At 36.4% G+C, this 24,033-nt stretch overlaps 1 protein-coding gene across 2 annotated transcripts in view; it reads left to right on the top strand.

Moving 5' to 3' along the window:
* PPP4R2 (protein phosphatase 4 regulatory subunit 2) overlaps positions 1-24,033 on the top strand; it is a 50,316-nt gene that overhangs the window by 15,187 nt on the left and 11,096 nt on the right. For both annotated transcript variants that reach the window (XM_043885910.1, XM_043885911.1), the window contains exon 3: positions 19,111-19,281. In XM_043885910.1, coding sequence (XP_043741845.1) covers positions 19,111-19,281 — 171 coding nt within the window. The remainder of the gene's footprint in view (positions 1-19,110; positions 19,282-24,033) is intronic.

The raw sequence follows: 24,033 nt of genomic DNA, 5'->3' as shown, positions 1-24,033 counted from the left end.
TTGAGCCTCCCTCCCTCTCCCCATCCCACCTCTCCCTAAATGTTAAACAAGATAGTAATCTTGCTTTTCTAAAGTCTCCATTGTACCCTTTTCTCCTCTGTATGGGAATTTTAATATAAATATTATTTTTTCTACCAAGCTAGGCCCTTTGAGGCCATAATTTGTTTTTTGATCATTATATCTTTCAGTATCATGTTTCGTTCAAAATAGTAGCTTTGCTGTTTTAGCTTGGACTACTGTAAGAAAATACCATAGACTGGGTGATGTAAAGAAGAGAAATTATTTTCTTAACAGTTATGGAGGCTGGAAGTTTGAGATCACAGTGCCAGCATGGTTGGGTTCTGGTGAGAACCTCTCTTCCTGTCTTGCTGAGTCCTCGCAGAGATGGGGTGGAACCTGGGGAGGGCTACTCTCCTGCCTGCCCTCTGTAATCTCCTTCCCCCGCATGTCTTCTAATAAAAGTAGTAGTCTCATTAGGAGAGTCTGACTCTCAGGACCTCATTTATGCTTAATTGTCTCCCAAAGGTCTCATCCTCAAATACCATCACATTGTGGACTAGAGGCTTCAGTATAAGAATCTGGGTGGACACAAACACAGTCCATAAGACTTGCCGGTGCTTTGTATGTCTTTCTTTTTATATTTACTGATTACATTCAGGTGTGGATTGTTTTATGCAGTTGTATTCTTAAAGTTTTGATGTTAATTGAGTTTTATGAAGGAAATATTTTAGGTGTACACTGCTAACAGGGAAGTGGGAAGGAAAAGGGGCTGGGATTTATTGAATGCATACTAGGTGAGAGTAACTGCATTTTATGTGACATTTTATGTAAAAAATGATGGTATGAAGTTTTCTGAATGAAGAGGTTGCCTTGCTGTGTACTATTCTCCAAGGTAGTGTTTGTTTAATTTCTGTGTATTGGGTTTGCTTAAGTTCCTTCATATCTTTACCGAGGTGTCAGCAAATAATTATTGAGCATATACCTGTGCTGGGTACCTTAGACTGTACTGGTGAGTACACAAACCATAGTCCCTTGTAATATTTATTATCTTAGTGTTATATTCTTTTAATATTTTTAAAAAACATTTAGTTTGGCTGTGCTGGGTCTTAGTTGTGGCATACGGGATCTAGTTCCCTGACCAGGGGACAAACCTGGGCCCTCTGCATTGGAAGCTTGGAGTCCCAGCCACTGGACCACCAGGGAAGTCCCTCATTTAATGTTTTGCTCACTACTATCAATACTATCTGTATTTGCCCGTATCAACTGTGTTAACTTCATCTTTAAAATTAGGACTGGGGAAGCTTATAAATGTAGTCCTTTAAGAGAGTAATTTTTTTCAGTTGACCCTTAAGTCAGCATATGCTATATGTAAGCTTAAGACTAATCTAATACCAAAGAGTTCAACCAAAAATAATTATCATGTTTGATACACATTTCTATTTTTAAATTTTGGAGAAGTGAAAACTTTAGAGTCAAATAATACTAGCTTCATAATGTATGAAGTGCTGAAGAGCTTGATTAGATTAGATGGGAATAAAATAGAAATTGCTTCAAGTTTTTGCTTTTTTTAACTTTTTCTGCTATGTATCAGCATACTAATTCCAGATAGTCCTCAAAATTTTGACATAATTACAGATTTTTGAAAATAAAGGTTTAATCCTAGAATCTCTTTGCTCCCTAGAAAGACATCTTAAAATTAAATTTCTGTAAATATTTCTCATCAGCATGTTTTTTCCCATGTTTTAACTCTCTCAGAAATTGATTCTTTCAAACAGTAGTAGTGTCCTAGATTTCTTAAAATAACAGTCTTACAGTTGCTCCTGATTTATATCTGAATAATACAGTGTTGTTAGCTCTTTGAAGGTTTAGAAAAAGCATGTATTTAAATGTTTTGGACCAGTAGTACAGACAGTTGGAAGAATTATTTTGAAAGAAAGGCTTCTAAGTTTACATGTTAGTAGACTGATGTAAGTGTTGGCATGTTTCAAGTAAGAAAAGGTTTTAAAACACTTTTAAGCATAGCTTTTTTTATTTGGTAGGTAGTCTTTAAAGTTCAGGTTGCTATGAGGATTTGTGGATAAAATTGTTTGCGATTGTTTTTAAAACATTTATAATTGAACTGTATAAAAACCTTCAAATTATAGAAACACATAACTGGAATGAAGTTTTCCAAATGTGCTAATTTTTAAAATTAGTGAATTTGGTGTTAATGTGAGGCATGGTTTTGAGAAATGTGGCTGAATATTTAAAATGTGGTTTTTTGGTTTTTTTTAAATTATAAAATGAGGGATGTGTACCTTATTTAAAACAATTTGAACAATGCAGTCTTTGATAAAAGAAGTGAACGTCATCCTCATCCTATGACCCTAAATATGCTTACTATTTATATGCTCTCAGTAAAACAAAAAAGAAAGGATTTAATAAGTAGTTTCCAAAAAAAGGAAAAAATAGTCATCAGAAAAAACTATAGTATACTTGAGCAGACCTTTGTATTCTGAGGAATTGAAATCAAAATTTTCAGGCATACTTGAAAAAGAAATGACAGTAGCCTTTAAGAAATATAAATGGATCAACATTGCTTTTTAGTTTTCAGTTTGAATGTTTTTATTTCTGAACTCCCAGAATGAGTTTCACCATTCATCATTTAATTTTTCTAAATTTGTAATTTCATTGACTGCAAGCAATTACACTTTTTATACTTTTAAAAGGTGAAAAGTTCACATTGAAAAAAAGCTTTGTAGATTTGTTTGGCTGACATGTATGATCTTTAGTCTTTCAAATTCATAAATACATACATTTATAAATTCAGATCTAATTTCTTTATGTAGGAGAATCAAGCTTCAGGGCTGATACAGGAGCATTTATATATTTTGAAGTCCTACGATATTTTACTGAAAAAAGAGAAAATTCACCAAACTGTAGTCAGTGTTAAAGTTCTAATAAAGAAGAAAACAGCTATAAAGTGATGTGTCATAAGGAGAGTATCTGTGTATAAGACATGCCAGGTCTTTGACATTCTGGAGTTACACAGAGAAATTTAAACCCCAATTCTCTGAATCCTATGGGTATTCTGCTAGACTGAATGTTAATGGCTCATTTGGGAACGCACTAGCAGGCTTAAATTAATTTACTAGTGTCACACCATTTAAATAACAAAATGTTAAATAAAATTGTAATTTGAAAATTTGGAAGAGGCTTTTTTCCAACGCTCAGATTTCTGCTTAAAACTGGAGTATTAAAGAGTTAATTTTGAAGGGATCTTTAGCTTTTTGAAAGTATCACATTTTAAAATAAATGTGATAAAAACTTTTTGCTTGGCAGCAACACAGAGTGATTTTGTTTTATGTAAGCCCAAAAGGAAACAAGAAGAGAAGGGAAGATTTATTGGAAGAATATTGAGGTAGTGCTTGGAATCAAAGCTTAAGCTATATCTCCAAGCCAATGTGATAGGTAGGGTGCTTCAGGGTATCAGCACTAGAAGTTGCTGGGCACTTTTTTTTTTTAGTTTCCAGATAAAGGGGTGATTTAGTTCCAATAAATTCCTGTTCCTCCCTGTTTTACATTCCTGTGCTAGAATATCCAGTTGGCCTACCCCAGGATAAATTCTCTTTTAGAAAGGGATCAGGTGGTGTGGTCAGGGAAACAGCTGGAGGTCCATCCTTGTATTTGTATCTTGGTATATGCTGTGTACGTCCCTGTCGGTATATGCTGCAACCAGCATATACGTATCTACAGTACCCCCAAATTCATCATACAGGTGACGTGTATGACTAATAATATCTCACTGTTGTGAGGTTATAACTGACTGACTTGTCAGCAGGAAATTTTTGACTTTTAAGGATTTAGGTAGAGTTTGCACTAACCCCTATTCTATTATTGACAAATTCAACATTCTTAACAACCTATCTGAATTGCTGAAATGCATAATTATACTTTAAAGCTGTAGCTTTTGCTAAGCTAAGTTAGTATCAAAGTGTTTTCATGATAAAGACAGTTCCCTCCCAAAAGAGAAATTGTGTTACATGTTTCTTAGCTTCCTACGATTCCTAACCTGATCTTGTAAGGATATAAAACTAGAGATCATGGTCTGAGGCAAAATATAATAGTTATTTTAAGGGAATAATAAATGTTTCGGGAGCAGTAGAGTCAGAGGTTGACTTCTGGCAAGGAGAATTAGGAATGGCTTCACGGTGTGAGAGACAGGCTTAGTCCAGCTCAAAGGAACAGTGAACGAAGGAGTAATCAGGAAAAGTGCAGGACTATGAAGATAGATTTGGGATCGATCAGAGAAGGTGAAAATGAAAGCTTACTTTCAAGTTGTGTTTAACTCTTTGCGACACCGTGGACTATATACAGTCCATGGAATTCTCTATCCACTGGAGTGGGTAGCCTTTCACTTCTCCAGGGGATGTTCCCAATGCAGGGATCGAACCCAGGTCTCCCACATTGCAGGCGGATTCTTTACCCGCTGAGCCACAAGGGAAGCCCAGGAATACTGGAGTGGGTAGCCTGTCCCTTCTCCAGCAGATCGTCCCAACCCAGGAATCGAACCAGAGTCTCCTGTATTGCAGGCGGATTCTTTACCAACTGAGCTATCAGGGAAGCCCATAGATCAGAGTGTGTCTCACTATTACACAGAATTTTGCATTTAGAAAGAATTCACAAGTTACTGATGATTTTGGGGCAAGGGAGAGAGCTTTGCCTTGTGGAGCTGAAGTCTTAATTCAGGGAAGTTGGGGCAGTCACTTAGGTGGCTGTTACAGGAATTTAAGCTAGAGGAAATGAGAACTTGAAATAGGGTAGTGTTAGTGTGAATGGACATGAGGATTCACATATCACATCAGGTTATGGTTTTGTGTTTTCTTAGATATTGTCTATCCATTATTCCTGTCTTGTTTGAATTTCTGTATAGGCTTTTAGTTTTCTAACTGGAGTTTTTGTTTGCCCTTTCTAGTCTATCTGATCTATGCTAGTAGCAGTGATTGTGCTACAGTGTAAATATCTTCTTCCCATAATTAAAATCTTTATTAGTGTTAGTTGCTCAGTATGTCCGACTCTTTGCAATCCGGTGGCCTGTAGCCTGCCAGGCTCTTCTGTCTTTGGGATTTTCCAGGCAAGAATACTGGACTGAGTTGCTATTTCCTCCTCCAGGGGATCTTCCCAATCCAGGGATTCAACCCAGGTCTCCTGCATTACAGGCAGATCCTTTATTGTCTGAGCCACCAGGGAAGCCCAAGATAGTTATAATGATATTTAAAATGCATGTGATTATGTCTTTACTTGTCCCCCAGTTTGTTCCTTTTTTTTCCCCGCTTTTTTAACTACTCATAGTTCTGTGGTAGATCACACTTTCTCATCTTAGTGCCTGTGCCCATGTTGTTTCCTCTCCTTGGAATAAGACCTTTCTCCCTTTTTGCTCATCGTTTAAGGGGTTGGAAAATTTTCCCTGACCCTGGGTTAGGTGTGTCTTTGTCCATTACAGTACTTCATGATTGCTTCTATCGTTGTGTATTTGGTTATTTTACTATTTTTTTGTTTACATTGTGAAGTCCCTGAAGGCAAGTACTTTTTTTTTTTTAATAATCTTTCGTGGTATTTTTCTTCCTGATTTCTTTTTTTCCACTGTAGGTATTTGTGAGTGTTATTTCAGAGTAGACTTCAGGATATTTTTACCAAGTAATTATCAAGCACTTACTTTTTGCTTTATGTATTATTGGTACTTGTGATATATGCGCTGGTGAACAAATATGTGAGCAGATAGATACAATAATATAATGTATTATGTTAATTGGATTGTCAGGGCAGTAGAAGAATAAGAAAAATGGCAAGGGAAATGAGAGTTTAAGGGTAGAGAGGCAGTTGTAATTTTAAATAAAGTGGTCAGAGTCAGCCTCATTTTGAAGGTGATATGTGAGCAAGACAGGAAGTTGGCCATGCATATACTTAGTAGAAGAGCATTCCAGGCTGAAGACTTTGGTGCAAAGGCCCTTAAGAAGGAGTGTGTTCCACCTTTTCACAGACTTAACAGAGGCCACTGTGACTGGAGTAGACAGATCAAGGAGAGGAGGTCAGAGGGGGTTGGGGTCAAATCATTTAAGGCAATGTGAACCATGGTAAGGAGTTTTTATCCTTTACTCCGAGTGAAATCAGGAGCCAGTGTGGAGTTTTTGAGTTGAGAAGTGACATTGTCAGACTTTAATGTCAGCATTAAGAGAATTGTATGAACGACAGCGCTGAAAATAGGTTTTAGGTAAAACCCAGGTGTCTCAGTGATAAAGAATCTGTCTGCTAATGCAGGAGACACAGGTTCGATTGCTGGATCAGGAACATCCCCTGAAGAAGGAAATGGCAGCCCACTCCCATATTCTTGCCTGGAAAATTCCATGGACAGAGGAGCCTGACTGGCTACTGTCCATGTGGTCACAAAGAGTCAGACACAGCTGGGCACTCACTGGCCACAAAGTAAGATAGAAGCAGGGATTATTGAAGATAATGATATTTTTGAAGAGATGGATTATTATAGCAGGAGGTCGTGAGAATTAGTCACACTTTTAATACATTTTGAAGGTAAAACTGGGAGGATTTCCTGAAGATAATGGTGTGGTGTGTGAGGGAAAGAAGGAAATAAAAAATGACTCCGGTTTGCCTTGGCAGCTGAAAGGGTGGAATTTCCTCACACCTGAAATGGGAAAGGCTTTGGGAGGAGCAATTTTTGGGAAAGACTAGAAGTTCAGTTTCTATTTTGTTGTGTAGCAGATGGTTGGATGCATGAATGCATTGACAGATAGTATTTAAAATCTCCAGACAGGAGAAGGTTACCAAGTGTAGACAGAAGTGATCCAATCACTCCAGCATGAAGCAGTTTGTAAAACCAGAAAGGGCCAGTGAGTAGGAAAGATCAGCAAGTTAAAAGACAGTGGAGTGAAGTGAAGTGAAAGTCACTCAGTTGTGTCAGACTCTCTGTTACCCAATGGATTATAGAGTTCGTGGAATACTCCAGGCCAGAATAATGGAGTGGGTAGCCTTTCCCTTCTCCAGGGTATCTTCCCAACTCAGGGATTGAACCCAGGTCTCCTGCATTGCAGGCGGATTCTTTACCAGCTGGGCCATAAGGGAAGTCCTAAAAAACAGTATCGGAAAGTAATTAAGGAAGAGTGGTCAAGTGTGTGAAATACTCTGGGTAGGTCAGTTAGGATGAGATGTGAGAAACGATCATTGGCTTTAGCGATATGGAGGTAGTTGATGACCTTGATAAGCACAGATTAGTTTTAGTGGTGTAGCTTATCTGAAGTGTGTTTGAGGGATGATGGAAGGGAGACAACCCTTTCAAGGAGTTTTCCTTCAAAGGAGAGCAAATAAATGATGGAGGAGCTCAGAGGGTAAGTAGAGGAAGAAAAAAATTCTGAAGTGGGAGAAATGTTAATGTATTTGTATGGTAGTGAAAATGATCCATCAGAGATTAAAAAGTTGTTATGGTTGATTAAAAGAAAGGAGGATTACATAGGTGTGATGCTCTGAGTAGTTGCACAAATAGAGAATCTGCATGTAAATAGATGAGAGCAGGGAGACTTTTATTTTATAACAGGTGGGAATTCCAGCTGTGGGTGAACCTTCTAGTAGTAGGTGGATCAGTGTGGTGGGAATCAGGAGATTCAAGGTTGTTATGTGTGAGAGTGAGAGAGAACTCCATGGGGGTTTGAGGAGAGAAAAGAGAAGTGAAAGTGTAGTCGGCCAGTGGTGTCTGACTCTTTGCAATCCCATAGGCTGTAGCCCGCCAAGCTCCTCTGTCCTTGGAATTCTCAGGACAAGAATTCTGGACTGGATTGCCATTGTCTTCTCCAGGGGATCTTCCTATCACAGGGATCAAACCCTGGTCTCCCTCATTGCAGGCATATTCTTTCCCATCTGACCCACTAGAGGAGATATGAAATAGTTACCTAGAAGTGTCTGGGAGTGAATAAACTAGGAAAATAAAATACTAATCTGATAGCATTAATATTGTACTTGAAATAAGCTAGTATGGTGATGCATTTTTCTTTCATTTTGTGTTAGTGCCCATGTGTGCTGCTGCATAGGCACAGATTTGGTGGGATTTGCATTTTTTAAAGTTGATTTTGTGAGTACAGTGAAGCCAGAGAGTGGCTAGAGAATCAACTGTATGCTGGGGGGCAGGTGGCTAATGCTTAATGATTAATTATTGTTTAATCTGATAAAGTGGTGAGGGACAGTAAAAAGGTGGTAAGATCAATGAACTGGAGGTCTTGTAGAGTCAGAATTTATACTCTGGTAAATTCTAGTAGATGAAGCTGGGTGATGTGTAGTTGTTTTTTCCTATTTATATTTTTGTTAGCAAAAATACTGCATTTATTTATCTTCTAAAAAGAAATAATTTTGTGAATGGATAAAGAAGGAGTATTGGGTAAATTTTCTCCTTTCTCTAATAGAAGGTAATGGTTAAAGAGCCCCTAGAAGTGCTCTTAGGCTGGAGAGATTGCCTCTATTAAATATCCTTTAGGTGAGCGTATGTAAGATAAGCCCAACTATCTTAGGATCTAACAGAAGCCTTTCTTGTTGCCTCAGTCCTGTCTTACACCTGGAAAGCCCTCTCTGTATTTCAACAGTATTGCTCAGATGTTCTCCACATCCAGAGTTTCTTGAGGATGAGCAGCCGTTGAGTGCTTCGTAGGAGTCAGCCACTTTGCTAAAATAAGTACTCTGCTTACACTAATGTAATGCTTCCAGCAGTTCTGTGAAGTAAATAACTTATCTCCATTTTAGATATAGGAAACAAAAGGAGGCTAGAGTTACCTCTCTTATGTCGTACAAATGAAAAAGTAGCTGAACTAAAATTTGAACCCAGCTAAGCTTTCAGATTCTAGCACCAGTACTTTAATTTTTTTTTTTACACTGTTGTTTTTACTTTTAGCGAAGTTTTACATGCACAAGATTTAGGGAGTTTATTTAGTACAACAAAGGGAACAAAAAATATTCTATGTTATTTTCCTTTATTTCCTATTCCCATAGAGGTAACCACTTTAAAACCATTGCTTTTTTAGGAGGAGGGGTGTTGACCTGCCTGTATCTAAGTTACAGTTTTAGAGTGTTACTTTTTTCTTTAAATTTTTAGAATAATTACTGATTTCATAATAATAACAGGATTTAGTTTCTTTACCTGCTCCCCCTTACTCTGTTCACACCTACTTCTGACTTCCATTGCCCAATTTCTTTATGTATAAGTGTATTGAGATTTGGTTAGCCCAACAACGTTTGTTACATACATTGTATTAGTGAACGCTATTTTTTTCATTTACTTTTCTGTATGCTATGGCTAATTCCATCTGTAAACAGAATAGCACAAAATAGACACATACAACACTATAAAAAGCCAGTGTTGCAAACACTGTTAAGACACTTTGAGCTTCACCTTCAAATTCTAAAAGGATTCTCTGAGATGAAACTTGTGTACTAAAGTGTACAGTAATCTGCCACCACTGCCAGGTCAGTTCATTTTATATTTCAGTAACAAATTATAAAGCCATTTATGTATGTTCATTTCAGTCTCCTTACAAAAGCTGAATATTTCTTCCTTTGATTTGCACAGCATCAGTTGATCTCTGATTCGAGGTAGAAGGGCTTTTTCCTGTTGTTTTTTTTCTCTTAGCTTTCTCAATGAACTTGAGGAAAAATATTCTAGATCACATCTCCATAGCACATTTTCCTGTATGATTAGAAGTGATTCATGAGATAGATATTAATGCTAATGAGTTTTTTTTAATGAGTCGTGTATATTTTAGAATTCCTCCTCTGTCTCTTAAATTACGTTTGGACACATGTTCATGCCTTTTTATTCTTTAGATTTTTTGAGAAATTTGTGTTGCACCTCTGATTTTCTTGACCTTACTGTTTTTTAGGAGGAACCAGTATAATTCTCAACAGAAGGGATTGTGTATTGCAGTGGCTTTCAGCTGGGACCAAGCCTCTCCTCTCCCCAGCCCCCACCCCAGGGCTCCTTTGGCAGGCTCTAGAGCCGTGTTTGGTGGTATTTGGCTGTCGCATTTGTGCTGAGGGCTGCTGGCATCAAGGTGTGCGGGCTGCAGATGTTGCCAAACGTCCTACAGTGGACAGGACAGCCTACCGCAACTCAGAGCTCTGAAGCCTGAAATACCAGTGGTGCTGAGACTGAAAAATTCATTTGTCTATGTTAAGTTCCTTCTGTCTTTAAGTCCTAAACTTTTCCACTTCATTTTTCCATACTTAGTCCCACTTTGTCCTGAAGTCTGTTCTTGATGGCTCTAAACATATCATCTCCTTTTTGTTGGTTCTGTTATACCGTCTTTAAACTCTTTGCATCTGATAGTTTATGCTGTCTTATTTCTATTTGTTTATTGTCTGTATATCTTGTTTTTCGTACTGTTTTAAGGATCATTGTCTTTCATTGTTTCTGGGCTTTCTTACTGCTTTTGAACTTGATGTTACATTGTCAGTTGGTAGAATTAAAAAAGGGCTCAGGGCCTGCCTAGGCTCTGGGAAATGCGGGGAAAGAATGGACTCCTCTCTCTTGATGGCAAATTGGCTTTGATATCGATGGATTATGGAGGAAGTGATGAATGTTGTGAGTAGTGTGACTGTCCGGTAGCAAGGAGGAGAATAGATCCACCAGCCATTAAACTAGTGCAACTTTTTAAAAAACCTAGTACCCTCTGAGTTCTAAATTGGCTGTCTTTAGCTTGAATGATACTGTTAGAGGAGATCTATCTTTGGTTCATATTTGTTTAGTTCAGCTGTCTATATGGAAGGGACGGTCCATGTTGATACATTAATAAATTTGAGAAAATTTTTCAAAAAAGGATAAAGTAAGGTTAGCTAAGAGTTAAGCATACATCAGGCTAACCAAGATAGACTGTTTCTTGAACTTTTTGTTTTAATTGGTAGGGAGAAATGGGTGAGTGGAGGAAAGTAACTTGAATCTTTAGACATGTCGGAATCGTTTCGAATATACAAGTGATCAAAGAAGGAACCCAAGTTTACGTTGAGGTATTATCTGAACGTTAGTGTTAACTGTTGAAGCTTTCTTTTCCATCTGATTGCGTCCTTTGTATGTACAGTTATCATTTAGTATTTAACACTCTTAATTTGAAAACTTCACTTTTAGTGGCAAATAACTTTACCTTCAGAATTTGTGTCATAATTTTATTTGCCATGGTACCATTCCATATGCAGATATGAGTTTCTGAGCAAGGAAATATATAGCATTTCCGAGATAATTTCAAAATAGAAAACATAAATATTTTAGAGTCACTTTAACGTTTATATGAAAACAGCAATTTTTATATTTGAACCATTTGGTAAAAAATGAAATGCAAAAGTTATATTACTTTTATACTTCTGTAGTTTTTTTATACTTGTATTATTATATTTAGTGATTTTACTTTTTCTGTTAATACCGTGAGAATAAGAAAAAGGCAATTTTAAAGGGGTGGAGTGGGTAGTGGTTTTTAACTGAGGATACTTTTTGTCTCCCAGAAAGCACTTGGCAGTGTTTATAGATGCTTATTGCTGTCACAATTTGGGGGTCATTTTAAGGTTGGGTGCTCCTGACTTCTTGTGGGTAAAGATCAAGGAGGCTGTTCACCATTCTACATTCACAGGACATACCCCTTTGACAAAGAATTATCAGGCTTACAATGTCAGTGGTGCCAAGATTGAGGAACTACAGGACAAGGGATTGGAAAGGACTTATTCAAACCCGAAAGAAAGGTCTTGTGGCCAGTAAACACTGCTTCACTGGCAGTGAGTGAAAGGCAAAGTATAGTGTTTTTCTACTATTAAATATATGAGTTCTGAAAGTGTGTTATACTGGAATGAAATAAGTGTTTCTATACTGGTATCACTGTAAAGTGGTACAACATTTCTGAGGGGCCTTTGAAAATATCAAAGTTCTTTGTCTTTCATACGTTTGACTTGTTGATTCCACTTACAGGAATCTATCCTAAGGTATTAAACAGATGCCATACAAAGTTTACTATTGGGATATTAAATGCAATTACTTTTTAATTGTAATGGGCTGGAAGCAGACCTTAAATTTTTTCTCTAAGGTGGTTATTGCATAATGGTACCGTCAAATATGATACATATTAAAAATTCTACTTTCAGAGACTGCTTGAGTGGTGACTATACTACAGTGAATGAGGTGGGGGATCAAAGGAATACTAATTTAGGATGCCCAACTTAGGTTTTAAAAAATATATTAGAGAAAAATACACTAAAAATGTTCTGTAGTAATGATTACTGGGCATGTTATGTCAAATTTTCAATTTATGTTTTGTAAATTTTTTCCCAGCGACTATTCTGTGTCTATATGGGGCTTCCCGTGTGGCTCAGTGGTACCCACCTGCCAATGCAGGAAACATGGGTTCAATCCCTGGGTCAGGAAGAGACCCTGGCGGAGGAGATGGCATCCCACTTCAGTATTCCTGTGTGGAGAAATCCAATGGACAGAGGGGTCTGGTGGGCTACAGCCCATGGGGTCACAAAGAATCAGGACATGACTGAACATGTACATGCACGTATTCTATATATATAATCAGAAAGGGGGGACAGATATTTTTTAATTTTTAATCTCTGGTACAGTTTTGTAGTAGGTCTGTCATTTCTCAGACATTTCTCGGACTGTTAACTGGAAAATCTGTCCTTTGCCTTATGCTAAATTTCCATTTATGTGGGTCTATTTCTGGGCTCTCTGTTCCACTGACATTTTTAATGTTTGCTCAGTTAGTTGATAAATATATTATAAAAGTATAATTATGCAAAAGGAATGTTCTCTTGATTGGGGCTCCATGTAGAGATTTCTGAGCTGGTAACTTGTATTTTAAAGTTCTTAAAAATGTCAGGATTTTGTGTAAGCAATTACGTTATTTTTGTCCATCTTCCACGCATGTAATTCAGTATTTGGATTAGATTTACCTGTGTTTGTCAGTTATGATTAAATTCTTTTTTTTTTTTAAGACAGTTATGATTAAATTCTTATCACACTTTGTCTCCTGATAAAATTCGGGTTCAATTGACTTGTCTTTGTTTGCTCCAGTCAGATTGTTACAGCTGAATTCTTAATGCCACTTTAAGTCTCCCGACTCAAAGCCGTCATCTTGAGTCAGTGATAAGTCTCATTAATTTCTGTTTGTTTTCATTCATTCATTTTTTCCGTATCTCCCTCTGTTTACAAGTGTACCGCATCCGCTGTCCCTTGGAGGTCGTGCCGGGCTCTCCTGTGCTCCGCGGTTAGCTTCCCACGCAGGTTCTGCATGGAAAGCAGTGAGACTGAGTGATCTTAATAGAATTTGGAACTGTAAGAGGCAACAAATTAAGATGTAGCTACTGGCCACTAAATGTTCCAGAATTAGCTGGGAAATAAAGAGATGGAGTTTCTACCCTTGGGCTCTGAAAAATAGCTTTAACCTGAAAATTTTGAGGGAAACATATTTGTTCTAGTACTTAGGAGTTTCTATAGAGGGAAAAGATCAGTGCAGTGTTTGGAAGGAGAATACATTTTTTAGTGGTATGAAGCATTTTCCTTCATAGAGGAGCAACTACATAAAGGGAAAAATGAAGGGGAATGAGAACAAAGGAAGCAGAGGGGAAGTTCCTTAATGGGTAATGTATTTCAGTGGATTCTTGAGTTAATTTGAGCAAAGTAGATTAAAATTCTGAGTATGTATTTTCGGAGGAAATTTTTATGTGGAGGAGTTGATTCTAAAGTTGAAAACGTGTTTGTGTTTCATGAGCCATCTGTTTAGAATAATTTTATTTTCATTTGAAAACTAAGGACTTTTTTTTGTTTTCTAGTTTCTCGTTCTATGAGTACATTCATTAGAAAATTATTTTTGTTGCCAAATTTTTAGTTGACTTACTCATGGCTTGTTTTTGTGCTCAAATTACATAATTTTCAGGGAAGCAGTTTCTGCTTTTGTTTTTATCTGTTGTATTGCATCTAAAAAGTTACCTTTCACATTTAATAGAAGCTTTTTCTTTTTTTCAATTATATATGGCATAATTTGAGTTGTATCAGTTGGACATGATATATAGAGTAACTCTGTTACATGTGAAACTTAAAATACAAATTTAGTCATTCATTTCATTTTATGGGACTTAGTTCCTGTCTGCTCTAGTGACCTCGAGTTGTTGAAGCTCTCCATAGTTTGCTTTACCTGGTCTCCCATCACTTTTTGTCTTGCTCTTTCCATTAATGTGTTACTGTTGTTTAGATGTCATAGATGGATTTTCAAGCAATTAATGGAAAGATGCAGGGGTTTTTTTTGTTTGTTTGTTTCAAATGTGTACATGGAAATTCTAATTCATGAAACAGGTTATGACTTAGGGAATGATTATTAAAACTATGAAAAAGATTCTTAAGAAATGAAAAGTGTACAACTCTTAAGTTTTAGTTAAATGACTATAGGGAGTCTAGTGAAATTTAAAGATAAATTTTAGTAACCAATGACAATTGGATAGTACTCAGAACTTAATATTAGGCATGTCAGAAATTAAAATGTGCTGCATCTGCCTATTAAACCTCAAATTCCCCTTCCCCAAAAAATTCTGGGGAAAGGAGGGAAAACTTAATCGTGCATGTAGCTTTAAATAATCACCCTGATCAAATTTTAAAAATGCTTAGTTCAGTTCAATTCGGTCGCTCAGTCGTGTCCAACTCTTTCTGACCCCATGGACTGCAGCACGCCAGGCCTCCCTGTCCATCACCAACTCCCGGAGTTTACCCAAAGTAATGTCCATTGAGTCAGTGATGCCATCAAACCATCTCACCCTCTGTTGTCCCCTTCTCCTCCCACCTTCAGTCTTTCCCAGCATCAGGGTCATTTCTAGTGAGTCAGTTCTTTGCATCAGGTGGCCAAAGTATTGGAGTTTCAGCTTCAGCATCAGTCGTTCCAATGAATATTCAGGACTGATTTCCTTTGGGATGGACTGGTTGGATCTCCTTGCTGTCCAAGAGACTCTGAAGAGTCTTCTCCAACACCACAGTTCAAAAGCATCAATTCTTCATCGTTGAGCTTTCTTCATAGTCCAACTCTCACATCCATACATGACTACTGGGAAAACCATAGCTTTGACTAGACAGACCTTTGTTATCAAAGTAATGTCTCGGCTTTTTAATATGCTGTCTAGGTTGGTCATAGCTTTCCTGCCAAGGAGTAAGTGTCTTAATTTCACGGCTTCAGTCACCATATGCAGTGATTTTGGAGGCCAAAAAAAAACAAAGCCTGCCACTGTTTCCCAATCTGTTTGCCATGAAGTGATGGGACCAGATGCCATGATCTTAATTTTTTGAATGTTGAGCTTTAAGCCAACTTTTTCACTTTCTTTCACTTTCATCAAGAGGCTCTTTAGTTCTTCTTCACTTTCTGCTGTAAGGGTGGTGTCATCTGCATATCTGAGGTTATTGATATTTCTCCTGGCAATCTTGATTCCAGCTTGTGCTTCCTCCAGCCCAGCATTTCTCATGATGTACTCTGCATATAAGTTAAATAAGCAAAGTGACAATATACAGCCTTGATGTAATCCTTTTCCTATTTGGAACCAGTCTATTGTTCCATGTCCAGTTCTAACTGTTGCTTCTTGACCTGCATACAGATTTCTCAGGAGGCAGGTCAGGTGGTGTGGTATTCCCATCTCTTCCAGAATTTCCCAGTTTATTGTGATCCACACAAAGGCTTTGGCATAGTCAATAAAGCAGAGATAGATGTTTTTCTGGAACTTCCTTGCTTTTTCGATGATCCAGCGGATGTTGGCAGTTTGATATCTGGTTCCTCTGCCTTTTCTGAAACCAGCTTGAATATCGAATTTCACGGTTCACGTATTGCTAAAGCCTGGCTTCAAGAATTTTGAGCATTACTTTGCTAGCGTGTGAGATGAGTGCAGTTGTGCAGTAGTTTGAGCATTCTTTGGCATTGCCTAGTAAAAACGCTAGTAGTGAGTAAAATTTACATACCAAATAATCCAATCCAGCCATTTAACAGGAAGTTGTGAGGTCACACATCAACACTCTAACTTTTTGAGTAACTGAACTGCCAAGTCAAGCTCTTTTCCAGAATGGCTGCACACCATTTTGCATTCCCATCAGCAGTGTGTAGGTGTCCACTTGTCCTCCATCCTCCCCAACACTTGTTATTGAATACATCCTTTTTAATATAACAGTTTCAGTGGGTATGGAATGGCATCTTCTGGTTTTGATGTGCATTTCCTTAATACACATCTTTTCATGCCCTTATTGGCAGTCTGTCTCCTGAAACTGTACCCCTTAAACAATAACATGTCGACCATCCCTTCTCTAAGGCCCTGGCATATGCCTTTCTGCTGTCACTTTAACTATTCTAGATACCTCATAAAAGTGGAATCAGAATACTACTTCTTTTGTGTCTGGCTTATTTTGCTTAGTGTGATGTGTTCAAGATTAATCATTGTTTTAGTATGTCAGAATTTTTCTTCCTCTTTTGTAGCTCATTGTATGTATGTGTGTGTATATACACCACATTTTGTTTATCTCTTCATCTGTTGATAAACATTTAAGTAGTTTCTACCATTGTGTGTGTTTCATCTGACTTTCTGTTTTTATATCTTTTGCATCTTTTTATATCTTTTGAAAATGGATTTGCTGGATCATATAGTAACTGTTTGATTCTTTTAAAGCATCTTTTCCACAGTGACTCCACTGTTCTACATTCCCACAGGCAGTACCACATAGGTTTCAGTTTCTTTACATACTTGCCAGGCAGTAGTTATCTTTATTATGTGTGTGGTGTGTGGGGGTGGGGTGCCGGTTGGATTTGTTGTGGTTTTTGTTGGATAGGATCTAATGGATGTGGAGTTCTGTTTTATTGTTATGCCCTGGATATTAACACCTTATCAGAAAGATGATTTGCATATAGTTTCTCCCATTCTGTGGGTTGACTCTTCACTCCTTGCCTCTTTGCTGATAGTGTCCTTTGCTACACAAGTTTTTTATTTTAATATAGTTCAGATTATTTCTTTTGTTGCCTGTAGTTTTGTGGGAGGGTGTCACAGTATCTTTCATATTGACAGTGGTAGGTTTTGAAATGTCTTGGGAATGTATCAGGAACCTTTCAAGTCCACAGTGAAGCTCACATTTTCTAGACTTCAAATTTTTTATTTTGAAGTTGAAATTTTATCAATGGTCACGAATATTTCAGTTGACTTTTCTTGATTTTTTTTGAGGATATGTCTGCTGGTTTCTTTTGGTTTTTAATAAGCATTATTTATTTGACATTCCTTTCAAGTAAAAAAGGCTTTCTATGTAGAATAGCTCACTCAGCTGGCACCAGTATTTAACTTTCTGCTACTTGAGCTGTCTGCAGTGTTTCGCTGGGCAGCAGGAGTCCTTTATGTATGTTTTTCATGTTGTTGTCTGTGCTGGGCTAAGTCGCTCAGTCGTGTCCAACTCTTGCAGCCCTGTGGACGGTAGCCCACCAGGCTCCTCTGTCCATGGGATTCTGCAGGCAAGAATACAGCAGTGGGTTGCCACGCCCTCCAGGGAAACTTCCCAACCCAGGGATCAAAGCTGCATCTCTGTGTCTATTGCGCTGCCAGGCTGGTTCTAGTGCCACTGGGATGTTAAGAAGATGTATGTGTACTCAAAAGACTGAGATTTAATTAAGTTAGTCAATTTGCTTTGTTGACCTGTCCAGTCAAATAGTTTTTTACTTTTTTTAGTTGTGACTGTGTGTTGATGAAGAAGGTGACAGCTCCGGCCAGTGTGGTTTGGTAGCTGCCGCCTTGATTTGTGCTGAAGTGTAGGCCGTTTTACCCCCTGCTGCTTCTGCACCTACTGTCATTGCAATGTCAGCTCCGTGAAAAAGTCAACTCTACTCTTAACGAAAATAGCTTTGGCCTCTTGGGGCCACACTTTGAGAGCTGCTGGCTTAGTTTGTAGGGTTGCTGAACCGGGTGGAAGAGTGATCGCAGACTAGCAGTCTTAGCTTGCTTAGGTAGTCTCCTATGGATGAGATCTATCTGCTGCCACTAATGGTTACAGTGTTTGGAGGAATGGTTGGCGTTCCTGACCCTTGTATCTCTTAGAATTTAGGTTATTCAGACAGATTTTGTCACAAAATTTCCTTACATTAGTGGTAAAATGTGAGGGGACAGGAATAAAAAGATGTTTATGTTTTCATGAACAGATGTGACAGTTACATACAGATATTAATGAACTTTTTACTTTGACAGATATGTCTTGTATAGAACATGTGTTATATGCCTTTTAAATGATAAGATAAAAAAATTTTAGTTGAAAGCAAAAGAACTTGGAGAAACTGAAGTTTATTTTACTATTTAGCAGATAACAAGACAAGAAAATTTACTAGTCTATATAAGCATTATAGGGGGCTTTCAAGGTAACTCAGTGGTAAAGAATCCACCTGCTGGTGCAGGAAATGTGGGTTCAGTCCCTGAGTTGGAAAGATCCCTTGGAGGAAGAAATGGCAACCCACACCAGTATTCTTGTCTGGATAATCCCATGGACAGAAGATACTGATAGTCTACAGTCCATGGGGTCACAGAGTTGGACGCAGCTGAGCGACTGAGCACACACACATAAGCGTTATTTATACCCTGGATGTTAAGAGCTTAGGGTTTGGGAGTCATTCTGATTTGTCCACTTACAATTGTAAATTTAAGGTTGGGACAGTTTCTAATAACTTATTTTAAGTGGGGACAGTAACACCTACCTGGTTTGTTGTAAGAGATGGAGTCAAAGTAATGTTTTTAAAATGTGGAAAGTGGGACTTAAACAATAAGCTTTCAATTACTAGAAATACCAGTAATTAATTTTGAAGATTTTAATCTGATTTAGGTTTTGTTTGGATACGGAGTTTGGGAGAATTGGATGGAACCAAGGAGGAGCTTGTGAATTAGATTGATCAGGCATGGTGCAGGCTGCTGAACAGAGTCATTCTCGCAACTACTTTTCCTGATCTTAATTTCGTTAGTATTAGTGTTGTGATGTATTCTGTATATGTGCTTTTTGTCCAAGACTTGTGACTCTACATGGTGTTATATATATATTTTTTAATTTTTTACTTACAGGATTCAGTGGTCACAGTTTAAAGGCTATTTTATTTTCAAACTGGAGAAGGTGATGGATGATTTCAGAACTTCAGCTCCTGAACCAAGAGGTCCTCCCAACCCTAATGTTGAATATATTCCCTTTGATGAAATGAAGGAAAGAATACTGAAAATTGTCACTGGATTTAATGGGTATGCATTTAATTCTACTTTAAAGGTTTAATTTTTAGCAGATCATTAAACATTTTTTCCTGTAAGTTTTGAAGTGTCTAGTTGTTTGATAACTGGTTATTCATTTGAATGATCTCTATGTCTCATGATATATAGATAGATAGATAGATAGATGTTATTGAGTTCCATTTTACAAGTGTTTAAAATTTTGACAGCTTTTTTTTTTTAACTTGAACCACCTTTATATGGTTCAGTGGCATTTAGACTTCAAATATGTGTGACAGTGGAAACATCAGATATTTAAAATTTTTTCTATTCATTTTATATTTGATATTATAAATCTTTATACTTTGGAACCTGTCTGTCATTGAGGTAAGTAACATTTCTTTTAAAATTAAAAGTAGTTTATGAAAGGATTCTACTTAGATTCTACTTTTTAATTAAAAATATTTTTGTAAGAGTTCCTCTTTTCCCTCTAGTAAGGAACCATTTTAGCCTCTTATAAAACATTGCACTGAAAAGTTACTCTCCACTAAAAATGAAGCTGACTTTTAAATTGTGTGTCATAGTCTGTTATTTTAAATGCTTCCTTTTCAGGACTTTGTATTTTTAGGGCTCCCTTTAGTGAAGGCAAGAAATATTTTTGACGTTGAATTGTTCCGTGTTTAAATTGGCATAATTTGGAGTGTGGAATGACAATACCTAATTTAGTGAATTGTGGGTATGGTAGCCATGAATTTATATTTAGGGACAGTTTTGACGGGATTTCATTTGTATTTTTAGGTAGCATGAATGGCCTCCATTTTTTCTTCAGATATTTAATCACGTGGGATTTGCGACAAGATAGTATAATTCACTTAAACCTTTATTTTATATCTTGTTTCACTGCTTAGCAGTTTGACTTCAGTTATCAAATTCTTAAACTTTGGTTTTGGGTATGTTGCTGAAATACTTTTGGGAGAAATTAAAGCTGCTCTTAGGGGTTTGGGATTGGAGGGAGACTTGTTTTCACTGTGTACCTTGTTGTATTAGTGAAAATTATTTAACTGTATGCATATATTTACTTACTAATTTTTTAAAGCATATACAAGATGAAGCCACATGCTATGTACTGGAAGTATGTTACATAAGGCTTACTATTGAATGTGGTTAAGAATACATCTTGGGGATGTTTATAAATAGTGCAGAGGTTGATAGTACTTAGACATTATGGAAACTCATCTTTTATTTCAGTAAGTTATGGCTTATTTAAAATTAAGAGTTATGGTCAAACAGGTCAAATTATACCGCTGCTTTGTGAATGTGAAGCTACTTGTGATTCTAAATTAGTAATACCATTTTCAATTCTTACACATGAAATTGGATGAAACACAGCTATGTAGGTATTAAATATTTCTCATTTCTTAATTTGTTAAGTAGGTGCTGGAGTGGGTACCCATTTCCTTCTCCAAGGTATTTTATACACACACACACCATAATTTGTTGAATAGGTAATTGATCTACCTCTGAAAATGACTTGAACAGTCATTAAATGCCTAAGCATACGTAAATATAATTTTTACTTTGATATTTCAAAATGGCAGTTTACAAATTATTTTTCTTAAGCAGAATCCAAGTCTTAATCAGTGATCCATTAGTATTTTTCATTTTTAATACCCATTTTTATCTATATCATAATAAATTGATATGTGGTGCATTGAGACATCTTTGTAATATTTTTCAGTTTTACTTTTGTGTTTGAATATACACTGATTAGTTGTTGATCTAAAAATTGTTTTCCTCAGTGGTGAGTAAAACCAGCATCTTTTTCACCTAGTCGGACGGTTTGTCTTTGCCAGTATACTTCTGCTCTATGTAATAGATCATCTTTTAAATTAAAAAAGTTACAATAGTGTGTTCATAATTTTAAAAATATCCTCAGTTGTCCTAGGAGTATGTGAAGAAAAGACAGTAGGATCATACTGTATGCTAGTTGTGTTTTACTTCTAGAAGAGCTTTGAAACTTTTATGTCAGTACAGTTAGATCTGTGTGTTCTGTTTGTCTTTATTTGAAATGGCTGCATTATTTTCTGTTATTAACAGATTATGTAGTTCATTTTTTCTGTTCCCTTGGTGGGCATTTATTTTTTGGCTGTTAAAAGTGCTTGTAGTGGCCTCCTTGTACATACATTTTTGTGTATGATGAATGGTGTATGTTGAATTTATATATAAATTTATTGTTTCTTTTTTTATTTTGTAGAAAAAATTACTAGGTTATCATGTATGCACACTTAAAATTTTTGTTAATATTGCCAGATTGACCTCACAAAATACTTTTCATTTATGCTTCTGTGTTATTTGTAAATGCTGTTTATTTTTTCAGTATTTTTGTGGGTATGTCCGTGAATTTGTGCCTCTTTGATTGCAAGTGAAATAGAGCATGCATGTCTTTAATGACTCTTTTATGAATTGGTTTCTTTCATATCTTTTTTGTTTTTTCTTATCTTTCAGTGGTTTTCTTTTTTTTTTTTTTCAGTGGTTTTCTTATTGGTAAGTTCGTTTTGCTGTTTTTGTTTTTAATTAGTGAAAGCTCTATAGTAAATGCTTCAAATTATTTTGACATGAAAAGATTATTTTCTAAAACTAGTATTGTCAGTATATAAATTTTTCCTCTTTTAAGCGGAAATTACCCATTTACTTGTTGGCCGGATTTTCTGAACTGTAAGATTCTGGACGCCAAGGGTGGCTATCTTTTCCATCCAAGGCCTAGAAGAGTGAGTGCCTGAATATAATAGGTTATCAGACAAACAGATACTGATTGAATGAGTGAAGGGAATAAAAAAAGCATGTTTCTGTATCTATACTTTGTTTAATGGGCGTGGTAGAATTTACATGGTTGAATGCTCAAGGTTACTTTTAAAAAATTTTTAGTCATATTTTCTTGTCCTTTTAAAATTACTTTTGAACTTTTAACATTTTATAGAAGATGGACTATAGCCATTCTACAGAACTGAAGTTAAAGTTTCTTAGGTGAGAAACACCGAAAATTAAAAATTACTGAAATTGGAGACATCAATGAATGGTCAATTAAAAGACATTTTATGCCTTAAGTGTGGGATTATAATGAACAAGAGTATCTGGGATTACTCAAAGCAGGCCGTTTATGAAAATCTGCTTCCTACCATAGATAACTGTGAATATAATTTAGAAACAGTTTGTAGCCAGTAGTTCTTTTCCTATAATGAATGGTACACAAGAGAGATTTTGAGAGGGCGAGAGAATATAACTTATATTTCTTGTAGTTTATAAAAGATCATTTTATATCCTTCTAATTACTAAAGTGGAAGAGTAATGAATGTAAATTAATTACTTAAGTCTTCCTCTGCTTTTGACAATCTGTTAAGACCTAAGACCTCTCTTAAATTAGCAGTAAGCTCTCTTGCTGTGGGTAGTTGACTGAAAAGGCATGGCTGTGTATTTATGAGGGCATCTAGGCAAAGTGCACAACCATTTGATACCTAGAAATCTTTGTTATATCACTGCTAAGGTGTCAGTTGTAACTGAGGAGTGCTTATCTTTTGGCATGATGGCCTGACTATAAAATTTCTTCTGTGAAGTTATTTTTTTAAAATTATTTTAATGTACATAATTAGAGTTCACTTAGTCCTGAAAACTTTGAAATGATTGTTTTTTTTCTTTTTTAAAATTTATTTTTTTAATTGGAGGATGATTACTTTACCATGATTTGCTGGTTTCTGCTGTCCATCAGTATGAATCAGCCATGGGTACACATGTGTCCCCTCCCTCTTGCACCGAATGACTTGTTTGTATGCTTGTCTGCACCAGTGCAGGTACCCTGTGAGTTTCTGCACCTGAGGGTTTGCCTCTTCGTATTTTTTTAAAGGTCTATATACAAGATTTTCAGTACTTTAAAATCTGGATTGTAGATGTAAAACATTTACTCCTTTTCTGATTTTATATTGTTTGCTTTATAGTTAGCTTAAGGTTATTCAAGGATGAGAGAATGGATTCTAGCCTTTCGTTACTTGATTCTTTTACTCCTTTTACCTATTACTGCTTGCTGGTGTACCTGTTCCTCTTGGGGAAAATAGAGTTATTGCATTTTATGTTCATTATTTGTGTCAGTATTTGTTGAGCATATTGAATCTATTGGAAGAAATTTATTTAGTTTTTCTGTATTACCTTTTTTAGCATAACTTGTTGAGACTCAGGATTGCTTAGTAGCCTTCCCTCCTTACTCCTCTGACTGCCTTCCCTTGCTTGTGTGGTGGTAATAGGGTTTGATGTCATGCTGTCTTTAATAAAATCTTATAAATGAAAGAGAGGAAATAACAGAAACCTAATGAATTTTTCGTAACATTTTTATTTGAAGCAAGTAAAGTAATTCAGGCACTGTAGAAGGTGATTAACTGGTTAAAAGTGTTGTCAGTTGCTGCCAATTTCTTTTAGGGTGGGGAATGACGTAGATACTAGTTTATGGTTATTTATCATTATTGAAAGGGCCAAATTCTTCTTTTTCTTAACTTATAATGCTGTTTTCAATAAATCCCAATTTCTAACATTTGAGGTATAAAATATATGCACATGAATATTTATGACATGTATATGTTTATACAGATGTTAAAGCCTGATCCAGAAAGAACATATTGCTTTAAGTAAGATTGTATCACAAGATTCCACTGGTGATTTTGTGTGTTTTTTTTTTTAATTTATTTATTTTAGTTGGAGGCTAATTACTTTACAATATTGTAGTGGTTTTTGCCATACATTGAC

The sequence above is a fragment of the Cervus elaphus genome, chromosome 24 (genome assembly GCF_910594005.1).
Source record: "Cervus elaphus chromosome 24, mCerEla1.1, whole genome shotgun sequence".
NCBI lineage: Eukaryota > Metazoa > Chordata > Mammalia > Artiodactyla > Cervidae > Cervus > Cervus elaphus.
The sequence above is the reverse complement of the archived record's forward strand: the minus strand, read 5'-3'. Positions and strand labels throughout refer to the sequence as shown.